A 12,896-nucleotide genomic window follows, 5' to 3' on the forward strand; every position below is an offset into this window, starting at 1 on the left:
TGAATTAGCTGCATGGTGGATTATCTGTTGAACATTTTATACCGTAAGATGTCATTTTAAATGTTTGTGTGTGTGTGTGTGTGTGTGTGTGTGTGCGCTTGCATATGTGTGTGAAATAACTAAAAACACCACCACTCTAAAACAAAATAAATGATATACTAAATGGTAATTTTATATATAAATTTCTTTGATAGATTCTACAGTTGCAGAAAGGCTCTTTCCTGGCTCACATGGGCTAACTAGAAAAGCTAAAAGCAATAGTTTCTTTTTATTGAGCTGCTGCTACCTCATCTAAAAATCACAGAACAACTTTCTGTTTCAGAATAATTCTGCCTAATATAATTTATTTTCTCACTTTCTCTTACTTTACATTACCAAGAATATAAAAAATAGACTTTCTTGTCCTTTTGGTGTTTCATCTGCTGTAGTTGTTTGTTCTACTCTGGAAGTAAGAATTCATCATTTCATAGCAATCCAATATGGCTACCAATTATAAGTTCAAACAGAATTTACATTTTAGAGGGAATAAGAAACAAGAGCCAGTGAGGCTATCAGAAGACTAAAATAAATTTCTTTCTGGATAATATTCATTATAATAAACACTATAGAAGAAATGAATTTGGAAGAGAAAACATAGGAGGCATTGGGGATTTGTTATTTATATTTTCAGAAATACTCTAATTTGTGAGATAGAGCTGAATGAGGTGCATTTAAGACAGTTTCCTGAGAAAGAATACACTAGTAGGAATTAATCTCTCCACCATTTTATGAGAATAACAGTTTAGATAAATGTTATCCTTTTTTCAGAGATGGTTTAAGAAAATGTGATAATAATAATAAAAAAATAGTAATAATAGGTACTATTATTAAACATTAAAAAACAACGATTGAGTGCTTTTTTGGTGTGTGTGTGTTTGCCATATACTTTAAGGCTTTCTACAGTCTCACTTAATTCTCACAATAACCTGTTGGGATAAATACTGTTATAATTATCACCATTTTATAGATGAGGAAACCAAGGCTCAAAAAGTTTAAGTGATTTGCTCAAACTTACATAGATGGAACTGGTGCTAGAACCCAGATCACTCTTACTTTGTTATCACTCACTTTTCTACCACTCAAAGTCCATAATCTTAACCATTTGTTCTACTGTCTCCAACAGAGAAAGATACTGCTAAGATATGGCAATGGAACACGGAGGAGGTCAATGAATGTATTTAATTACAAGGAAGAAGAAATTATTTTAATAGCTAGATAGAGTAAAAAAAAAATCCAAAACCAAAAAATCAAGTAAGGGACTCCATAAATGACCATTAAAAAGGAATTGGCCTTCTTAACAGCTCTGATAAACTGGGAAATGTTTTTAGACATTTCTTCAATGATACCAGCCTTGAGTTAATAACCAATAATAGTTTCTAAGCAATTCAGTTGCATTTTCATTTTGGGTTCTTTCGTAGATTGGACTTTAGGCAGGCAAATGCTATTTAGTATTTGCTTTTGAGCTTCATGCAATCCCAGGCAACTCTAAAGGCATGAGCTGCTGGTACCATCTGGGGCTTCAGAGCCTTGAAATATGGAATCTTCTAGGGAATTAGAGGTTTCCCTCATGCTTGCTTTCTATGAAGCCCTTATTGATGTTTGAGTTTAAAGCAGGAGAAAAAAAATTCCCCACTTTATCCCTGTGTTGGGAGTTTGCTCTTCTTTCTTGGACCATATAGATGTTTTCAACTAGAAAACATTTGGACTTCCAGACCAAGACTGTCTGCCATCTGGTATGTGTAGAGGCCGAAAGAATAAATCATGATACAGTGTCTTTATCAACCTCTACATATTTATTTGTAAGTAAGAATTTTCAAGTAACTATAGTACTGTCACTGAAAAGTTTTAATCAAGATTGTGCTGGAAAATATATAGGTGTAGGTTAACATTGTTATCTGTGAATAAAATTATTTTGACAGCCAAGGGGGAAATAGATGTAATAGTCATTAGGTACCTGGGCTGAGCCAAAAATCTGAAAAAAAAAACACAACAAATTACAATGTGAGTATGTTGATACTCAAGAAAACCAAAATATTTACCTCGGACAGCATAGCCATCTTTTACTGATGCTGGGAACGGGGGTAGGTTGTCTTTTGCATATACATCTTGAGCAAGGACTCGCCCCATTCCATCTGTAAGAGAAAAGAAGGAAAATATGGATGCTAAGTGCAGTGGGTTAAACAGGTAGTCCTAAACAAGATGGACATAGGTACTTGTCTGACAAGGCTTGTATAAGGGCTCAGTCAGATCTCCTGATTTCTATCCCAAGGAATAGGCGACAGAAGGAAGAGATGCATCCTAGTGTCTGAAATGAAAGATTAAGATTCAGTCAATTAATAGCAATGCTTCCAGGGATTATTTGAATATGAGTAGCTACACAGTCATCAAAGATGTGTTCAAGTTGATGTGTCATTAATCCTTTAACAATCCAAAGATGATTTTCTTTAAAAAGTAAATTCTTAAACAGTCATAGTCATTGATCCAGTAATTTCACTTCTAGAAATCTATCTTAAGAAAATGGATAAATCTTTCTGTACATGTTTATTTCAGAGTTGCTTACATTAGTGAGAAATGGAAAGAAATCAAAAGTTTAACAATACATAAATTTAAACAATGATGTATCCTTATGATAAAATATTATACAGGCTAAAGTAATATTTATGAAAAATATTCACTGACACAGGAAAATTCTTATGACATACATTTTAAAAACATGCAGAACTGTATATACAATGTATAATCCTAACTATGTTAAGATATATGTATATAGAGCAATAGAAAAAGATGGGAAAGGCATACATGAAAATATAAAGTATTTGTTTACTGCAGTATGTTAGAATTATGTATAATTTTATACCCTTTGCTAAAATTTTCTGAAAATTTCCAAGTTTTCTACAATGATCACATGTAATTTCTAGAGCTTTTTTTCCTTTAGAAGAGAAAAGTAAAGAAAAGAAAGGAGCTTCCTTATCATTCTATTTAACTTTAGCCAAAATTTTGGCTTTATTAACCTAAAAAAAATTAGTGACTATAAGAAGAGCACCATTGATCTATTGTGTGAAGTGACTATTCAAACCACTATTCATCCACTCTGGATGACAATCACATTTGGTTACAGCTCAGGAGTTTGATTTAGTGCCAAAAAGAATAAAAGTTTCAAGAGTCATGACCAATTCCTTAAATCCTCTAGTCAGAATCTGTCATTATTATTATTATTATTATTACTATTGTTATTATTCTAAAGAAGTAACAGAATAATTAATAGGAGATAGAGAAGGAAGAAGAGGAGGAGGAAAAAAAAATCAAGCTTCTCTCCAAAGACTGTAAGTAATACAGAACTTGATTTACATAAGATGTTTGTATAGATTTAGAAAATTCCATTGTTTCCAGAGTTGGATGAGTCTTTTTTTGTTTGTTTCTTTTTCGTTTTTAGCTTTGTCCTTCTTAGCCACCTAGAGCCTCTGGTTTCCAGATTCCAGGACAAAGAAGTAAGGACAGACAGATTTTAAATTTTGTACTCTGATCCACAGTGATAGTGATGTTGACTCTTTCTTTTTAAGGAAAGTGACACCTGAATTGGAAGGGAGAACTTCTTAGCAGATTCTAGCTGTAGGTACTCCCAGGAGGTTGAAGCTATTCTGTAGCTATGGACCATACTTTGTAAGACCAGGGAAGTGGTAGGACCAGAGGGTCTGGTTTGTATTCATATATACAACATTAACTCCCAAATGAACCTGAAGCTATAAGGCAGTCTCTGGTAGTGAGCCCCATGACATCTGTCCAGGGCCACAATGAACTACCTGGGGTAGCTCCTTATCTGAAACTATTCTGGTCTGGTGTGCCGAATGAAAATATAAGTGCTATGCCAGTTCAGATCCTAAGAGAATAATTTTCTGGGATGTGGCATAGCTCAGTAACAGTGGTTAATAATCAAATATAGCACCAGAGCTGAGTTTTTCTGGCAGCTGGTGCGGTTAATCTAGTAAATGTTTATATAGCATTTTATAAGTTACTAAGTAATATTATATACATATATAATCTCATTTAATCCTTAAAAAATCTAGTAAAGCATTATTATATTCATTTCACAGATGAAAAAAGAGAAATTTAAACAGGGTAAGTAACTTATCCAAGGCCATATATTTCACAGGTGGCTAAGGTAGGAATGAAATTTAGATCTTAGCGTGTCAATCATTACTACAATGGCAATAGCTACATACTCTCCATGTACAGCTCTTCCTCTGTTTCCCTGACGTTTAAAAAAGCTACAAGGTGATTCCTCAAAAAATTAAACATAGAATTACCATATAATCCAGCAATTCCACTTCTAGGTATATATTCAAAAGAATTAACAGCAGAGACTTGAACAGATATGTGTGCACTATTTTTATAGCGGCATTATTCACAATACAGTAGTCAAAAAGTGGAAGTAACCCAAGTGTCCACTGACAGATGGATGGATAAACAAAGTGTAGTATGTACATTTAAGAATATTATTCAGCCTTAAAAAGGAAGGAAATTCTGACATATGCCATAATATGGATGAAACTTGAAGACATTATAAAATAAGTGAAAATAAGTGAAATAAGCCAGTCACAAAAGGAGAAATATTGTATGATTCCACTTATATGAGGTAATCAGAATATTCAAAATCAAAATCATAGTATCAAAAAGTAGAATGGTGGTTGCCATGGGTTGGGGAGAGGGAGGAATAGGAAGTTATTTTTTAATGAGTATGGAGTTTCAGTGTGGGGAGATGAAACAGTTTTGGAGATGGATGGTAATGACAGCTGCAGAATAATGTAAATGTATTTAATGTCACTGAACTGTACGGTTAAACACAATTAAAATGGTAAATCTTATTTTATGTATGTGTTACCACCATCACAAAAAACTACAAAGAACTGATGGCATCAACAGCTAGCACATGTTATTTTTCCTTCCTAAGTCCTTGCCAGTAGCCCAGGAGAAGTGATACATGCTCATCATGGCTCTTTTTATTCCTGTATTCCAGAAAGAAAGAGGTTGAACACTTAGTATGCTAAGTATGAAAGACTATTGATACTGACAGTTGTAGATATCGTAGTGGCTTAACATAAATTAACTAAGTTCTCATTGACAGCCAATTTAGAGAAAAGAGTATCAGCTGACTTGATTTCTCCCTTTAATGCCTGAGTTACTCATATATCTTACTGTGCAATTCCACTCTGGAGGGTTCCTAAGGTATAGAGTCTACTCAATCATAATTTGACAAAATTAGATTCTGGAAACTAAAGTAAAAACTCTGTTCTGTAAGTTTCCAATAATAATTGACCCCCTACCCTCATCCTACCATACACATAAACACTAAGAAATAGCCCTCAAATCTGAGGAGGCTCAAATAATAACTCTGGATTGGGAAGATGTACGTATGACAAGAATAAGTGAGTTTATTTAATTATTTATTGAAGTATAGTTGCTTTAAATGTTCTATAAGTTACAGGTGTACAATATAGTGGTTTGCAATTTTTAAAGGTTATACTCCGTTTATAGTTATTACAAAATATTGGCTATATTCTCTGTGTTGTATAATATATGATTGTAGCTTATTTTATACCTAATAATGTGTACCTCTTACTCCCCTACCCCTAACTTGCCCCTTCCTTCTTTCCTCCCCACCCTGGTAACCTCTAGCTTGTTCTCTACATCTGTGAGTCTGCTTCTTTTTTATTATATTCACTAATTTGCTGTATTTCTTAGATGCTGCATATAAGTGATATCATACAGTATTTGTCTTTCTCTAACTTACTTCACTTAGCATAATGCCCTCCAAGTCTATTCATGTTGCTGCAAATGGCAAAATTTCATTCTTTATTTATGGCTGAGTAGTGGTCCAGTGTGTGTGGTGTGTGTGTGTGTGTGTGTGTGTGTGTGTGTGTGTGTGTAACATCTTCTTTATCTGTTCATCTCCTGATGGACAGTTAGGCTGCTTCCATATCTTGGCAATCATATATAATGCTGCCATGAACACTGGGGTGCATGTATCTTTTCGAATTAGTGTTTTTGCTTTTTTGGATATATACCCAGGAGTGAAATTGCTGGGTCATATGGTAGTTCTGTTTTTAGTTTTTTGAGAAACTTCCATCCTATTTTCCACAGAGGCCGTACCAATTTACATTCCCACCAACAGTGTACGAGGAGGTTCCCTTTTCTTTACATCCTATAAGCGAGTTATTTAAATGCTACAATCTACCCAAGCTTCATTAGGCTACAAAATAATACACAGATCCTATTTTAAGAATTCTATATTTCTAGCATAAGACTTGCCTAGCGTAATTTGAAAATGTTTATACTGAGATTGAACTTTATTTTTGACAAGTGTCCAGTTTCTGACACAAAGAATGATTTGCCACATCTTAAACATGGTGGGCTTTTTCTTATTTCTATGCCATTGCAAATAATATTGCCTTGGACAGCAATACATTTTTTCCTTCTTCTTTTCTCCCCCTAGTGAATCTTAGGCAACCTTTAAGTTTCAGCTCAGATGTCATGTCTTTGGCCTTCTGTCTCTAACCAGGAAAAGTTAGTTCATTGACCAATTTATTTATCCATTCATCAAACACTGGGAACCTACTATATGCTAGACACTGGGGACAAAAATACTAGTAAGACCTTGCTGATTTCCTCAAGGAATGCACATGTAACAGTGCATGTGAGAGAGGGGGATATGGAAAAATAAAAATATGATTACAAGGTAGTATGATATGGGCAGTGACAGATATATGATCAGGGCAATATCGGAAGCATACAGAAAAAACCACCTAACCAACAATTTGTGGAACATCAAGAAAATCTTCCTAGATGAGGTATCTATGCTGAGTTTCACAGTTTGAAGTAAGAACCAAGTAGGAGAAAGGAGGGGACATTTTAGACAACGGAAGCAGGATCGAGGGAATTTAAACTTAATCTTATGAAAATGGGAATCCAATGTAGGATTTTTAAGCAGAGTAATGACTTCAAGTTAACCTCCCAGCAGTGTTTAAGTCTCTTCAGAGATAATGGAACGTTTTATGAACTTGCCTAGTGACAAGATACAGAATGGTTTGGAGGGATTGTACTTAGTCTTCATATTCTTAAAACATTTGTATCCATCTGTTATGGTACACTTTCCACATTACATTACGGTTGTTTGTGAAACTATCTTGACTTCTCCATCAGGTTGTGAATTCCTTGTTGTCACAGCATATCTCACCCATCATTGTATCCCCAGTACCAAGCACAGTGCTTGATACTTAAAAGGCACCCAGTAAATGTTTGTTGAATGACTGAGTCAATGATTGAGTACATTAATGATTAGAACTAAGGAGGGAAAGAAATGTCAGGTAAATAGAGAAAAAGGTCATATCAATCAAATACAACCAACTTCATCCAGAGAATACATAAAATGGAGGAGGACATCTTGTTAACTTCTACTCTCATTATTTCCCACTTAGACTCCTCTAAGCAAGTCATTTTTTGTGTGTGTAATGGATGCTCACCTCCATGCTTACAGTCATGACTTTCCTAAACCTGGACTATCATCTTCCTTTTTGTTATCAATAAATGTCTATCACCTATTTCAAGACCCCATTTAAGACAGTAGGTTCTCCTTGATTATTGCCCCTCTGATTACTACTCTTGTATATTCAGTTAGTAATATATCAGCAAGTATTTGCAAAATTGTGTGTAAGAGTTCTCAAGGTGGTGAGTGTGAGAAAAGTGTGTGTTTTGTTTCTTAAGATTCTGAAGAAAGAGAACTGTATTCTTCATTTATGGTTAATCAAAGCAACAAACACAGGTTATATTTAAAATGACTTATAGCAGCCTAGGCTTCCAGAGGAGTCTCTGCTATTATTTAAATTCAGTTCTTCTTAAAAGGCAAGGACAAATCCAAGAGAAATGAAAACATATGTCCATGCAAAAAACTGTACACAAATACTAATTGCAGCAGTATTCATTAACAGTCAAAAGATGGAAACAATCCAACAGTCCATCAATTGATGAATGGATAAATAAAACATAGTATATACATAAAATGAAATATTACTTGGCCATAAAAAGGAGTGAGGTATTAATGGGAACTATAAAACATTGCTGAAAGAAATTATAAAGAAGATACAAATAAATGGAAAGACATCCTTTGTTCATGGATTGAAAGACATAATATTCTTAGTGGCCATGCCATCCAAAGCCACCTATGGATTCAATGTAATCTCAATAAAAATGCAAATGGCATTTTTTGCAGAAATAGAAAAATTCATCCTAAAATTCATATGGAATCTCAAGAGACCCCGAGCAGCCAAAACGATTATAAAGAAAGCAAAGTTGTAAGACTCACACTTCCTGATTTTATAACATATTACAAAGCTACAGTAAGAAAAACAGAGTGGCACTAGCATAAAGACAGACAAATAGACTAATGGTTTGGTAGTTAATTTTATGTGTCATCTTCACTGGCCATGAGATACCTAGATTAAACATTATTTCTGGGTGTGTCTGTGAGAGTTTTTCCAGATGAGATTAGTATTTGAATTGGTGGAATCAATAAAGTATATTGCCCTCCCCATTGTGGGTGGCATCATTCTATCCACTGGGCATCTGAATAGAACAAAAAGGTGGAGGAAAAAAATTGTCCCTTTTGCTTTCTGGCTGCTTGTTTAACCTGGGACATTGGTCTTCTCTTGCCCTTGGATGGGCTTTATATCAACTCCCTTGGTTTGCAGCCTTTTGGACTTGGACTGGAATTATAACACCAGCTTTCCTGGGTCGCCAGCTTGCAGATGGCAAATCATGGGACTTCTCAGCCTCCATAATCATGTGAGTCAATTCCTCATAATAAATCTCCTCCTATATATATTCTGTTGGTTCTGTTTCTCTGGAGAACTCTGTCTAATACAAATGGAATAGAATAGAGAGCACAGAAATAAACACTCATGTATATGGTCAAATGACCTTTGACAAGGATATCAAGACCACTCAATAGGGAAAAGATAACCTTTTCAAAAAATGATGTCGGGAAAACTGGATAGCCACATTTGAAAGAATGAAGCTGGACTCTTTTATCTTCCACCATATACAAAACTTAACTCAAAAAAGATTAAAGACCTAAATGTAAAACCAACAACTATAAAACCTTAGAAGAAAACACTGAGGAAAGGCTTCATGACATTGGATTTGGCAATCATTTCTTGAATATGACAACAAAAGCACAGGCAACTAAAGCAAAACTAGACACAGGGGACAACATCAAACTTAAAAACTCTTGTGCATCAAAGGATACTATCAACAGAGTGAAAAGGCAAACTTCAAAATGGGAGAAATATCTGCAAATCATATATCTGATAAGGGGTTAATCTCCTGAATACATAAAGAAATCCTACAACTCAAAAACAAACAGATCTAATAACCCAATTAAAAATGGGAAAGGCACCAGGAATAGGAGCCCCCAGAGCACTTGGCTTTGAAGGCCAGTGGGGCTTGATTGCAGGAGCTCCACAGGATTGGGAGAAATAGAGACTTCACTCTTTTTTTTTTTTAATACATCTTTATTGGAGTATAATTGCTTCACAGTGTTGTGTTAGAGAGACTTCACTCTTAAAGGGCACACACAAAATCTCACACACACCAGGACTAAAGGCAAAAGCAGTAATTTGATAGGAACCTGAGCCAGACGTACCTGCTGGTCTTGGAAGGTATCCTGGGGAGGCAAGGGGTGACTATAGCCCACCTTGGGGACAGAGACACTGGTGGAGGACATATCGGGGAGGATTCATCTGTGTGAGCTCTCCTGGAGGCTGACATTTTGCCACCAAGACCTGGCCCCACCAACAGCATGTAGGCTCCAGTGCTGGGATGCCTCAGGCCAAACAACAAACTGGATAGGGACACAGCTGTACCCATCAGCAGACAGGCTGCCTAAAGACTTCCTGATCCCACAGCCACCTCTAGACACGTCCCTAAGCATGGCTCTGCCCCCCAGAAGACCAAGACCCAGCTCCACCCATCAGGGGGCAGGCACCAACTCTTCCTGCCAGGAAGCCTGCACAAGCCTCTAGACCATCCTCATCTACCAGGGGACAGACACCAGAGGCAAGAAAACTACAGTCCTGCAGCCTGCATATCGAGTCCGCGAACAAAGGCCAGATACAGACCAGCTGGCCCCTGGCCCTTGGGTGACAAGAAGGGAGTGCACTGCTGGGACACACAGGACATCTCCTACAGAGGGCCACTTCTCAAAGGTCAAGAAACGTAACCAATCTACCACATACATAAAAATACAAACAGCAATTTAGACAAAATGAAGCAACAGAGGAAGATGTTTCAGACAAAGGAACAAGAAAAACCCCCAGAAGAAGCACTAAGTGATGTGGAGAGAGTCAATCTACCCGAGAAAGTGTTCATGGTAATCATCGTAAAGATGACCAAAGAAGAGTTAACACCCATCCTTCTGAAGCTATTCCAAAAAATTGCAGAGGAAGGAACACTTCCGAACTCATTCTATGAGGCCACCATAACCTTGATACCAAAACCACACAAAGATATCACAAAAAAAGAAAATTACAGGCCGATATCACTGATGCACATAGATGCAGAAATCCTCAAGAAAATACTAGCAAACTGACTCCAGCAATACATTAAAAGGATCATACACCATGATCAAGTGGGATTTATCCCAGGGATGCAAGGATTTTTCAATATCTGCAAATCAATCAATGTGATACACCACATTAACAAAGTGAAGAATAAAAACCATATGATTATGTCAACAGATGCAGAAAAAAGCTTTTGATAAAATTCACCATCCATTTATGATAAAAACTCCAGAAGTGGGCACAGAGGGAACATACCTCAACATAATAAAGGCCATCTATGAGAAACCCATGGCTAACATCACACTCAGTGGTGAAAAGCTGAAAGCATTTCCTCTAAGATCAGGAACAAGACAAGGATGACCACTCTGGCCACTTTTATTCAACATAGTTTTGGAAGTCCTAGCCACAGCAAACAGAGAAAAAAAAAGAGATAAAAGGAATCCAAACTGGGAAAGAAGTAAAACTGTCATTGTTTGCAGATGACATGATGCTATACATAGAAAATACTAAAGATGCTACCAGAAAACTACTAGAGCTCATCAATGAATTCAGTACAGTTGCTGGGTACAAAATTAATATACAGAAATCTGTTGCATGTCTATACACTTAACAATGAAAGATCAGAAAGAGAAATTAAGGAAACCGTCACATCAAAAAGAATAAAATACCTAGGAATAACCTACATAAGGAGGCAAGAGACTGTACTCTGAAAACTATAAGACGCTGATGAAAGAAACTGAAGATGACACAAACAGATGGAAAGATATATCGTATTCTTGGATTGGAAGAATCAGTATTGTTAAAATTATCATACTACCCAAGGCAATCTATGGATTCAATGCAATCCCTATCAAATTACCAATGGCATTTTTCACATAACTAGAACAAAAAATTGAAAAATTTGTATGGAAACACAAAAGACCCCAAATAGCCAAAAACACCTTCAGAAAGAAGAACGGAGTTGAAGGAATCAAGATCCCTGACATCAGACTATACTACAAAGCTGCAGTAATCAAAACAGTATGGTACTGGCCCCAAAAAACAGACTTATAGATAAATGGAACAGGATAGAAAGCCCAGAAATAAACCCACACACTTATGGTCTATCACTCTACCACAAAGGAGGTAAGAATATACAATGGAGAAAAGATGGTCTCTTTAATAAGTGGTGCTGGGAAACCACTTGTAACAGAATGGAATTAGAACATTATCTAACACTGTATACAAAAATAAACTCAAAAAAAAAAAATAAACTCAAAATGGATTAAAGACCTAAATTTAAGATCAGATACTATAAAACTCCTAGAGGAAAACACAGGCAGAACATTCTTTGACACAAATCACAACAATATTTTTTTGGATCCGTCTTCTAGAGTAATGGAAATAAAAAGAAAAATAAACAAATGGGACCTAATTAAACTTAAAAGCTTTTGCACAGCAAAGGAAACCATAAACAAAACAAAAAAACAAGCCATGGACTGGGAGAAAATATTTGCAAATGATGCTACTGACAAGGGATTAATTTCCAAAATATACAAACAGCTCATACAGCTTAATATAAAAAAAAACAAAACTGAACAACTTGATCAAAAAATGGGAAGAAGACCTAAACAGACATTGCTTCACAAAAGACATACAGATGGTCAATGGGCACATGAAAAGATTCTCAATATCACTAACTATTAGAGAAATGCAAATCAAAACTACAATGACGTATTGTCTCATACCAGTCAGAATGGCCATCATTAGAAAGCCTACAAATAATAAATGCTGGAGAGGGTGTGGAGAAAAAGGAACCCAATTACACTGTTGGTTGGAATGTAAATTGGTGCAGCCACTGTGGAGAACAGTATGGAGGTTCCTTAAGAAACTAAAAATAAGAGTTACCATATGATCCTGCAATCCCATTCCCGGGCATATATCCAGAGAAAACTCTGATTCGAAAAGATACATGCACCCCAATATTCATAGAAGCACTATTTATAATAGCCAAGACATGGAAGAAACCTAAACGTCCATCAACAGATGAGTGGATAAAGAACTGGTGTATATACACAATGGAATATTACTTAGCCTCAAAAAAGAATGAAATGGGGCTTCTCTGGTGGTGCAGTGGTTGAGAATCCGCCTGCCGATGCAGGGGACACGGGTTCGTGCCCCGGTCCAGGAAGATCCCACATGCCGCGGAGCGGCTGGGCCCGTGAGCCATGGCCGCTGAGCCTGCGCGTCCAGAGCCTGTGCTCTGCA

At 36.3% G+C, this 12,896-nt stretch overlaps 1 protein-coding gene across 2 annotated transcripts in view; it reads right to left on the reverse strand.

The window, feature by feature from the left end:
* The window catches only part of GPHN (gephyrin), a 601,186-nt gene that overhangs the window by 103,069 nt on the left and 485,221 nt on the right, over positions 1 to 12,896 (reverse strand). For both annotated transcript variants that reach the window (XM_024747262.1, XM_024747261.1), the window contains one exon: positions 2,079 to 2,171. In XM_024747262.1, the coding sequence (XP_024603030.1) occupies positions 2,079 to 2,171 (93 nt within the window). The remainder of the gene's footprint in view (positions 1 to 2,078; positions 2,172 to 12,896) is intronic.

The sequence above is a fragment of the Neophocaena asiaeorientalis genome, unplaced genomic scaffold (assembly GCF_003031525.2).
Source record: "Neophocaena asiaeorientalis asiaeorientalis breed wild unplaced genomic scaffold, Neophocaena_asiaeorientalis_V1.1 scaffold398, whole genome shotgun sequence".
Lineage (NCBI taxonomy): Eukaryota > Metazoa > Chordata > Mammalia > Artiodactyla > Phocoenidae > Neophocaena > Neophocaena asiaeorientalis.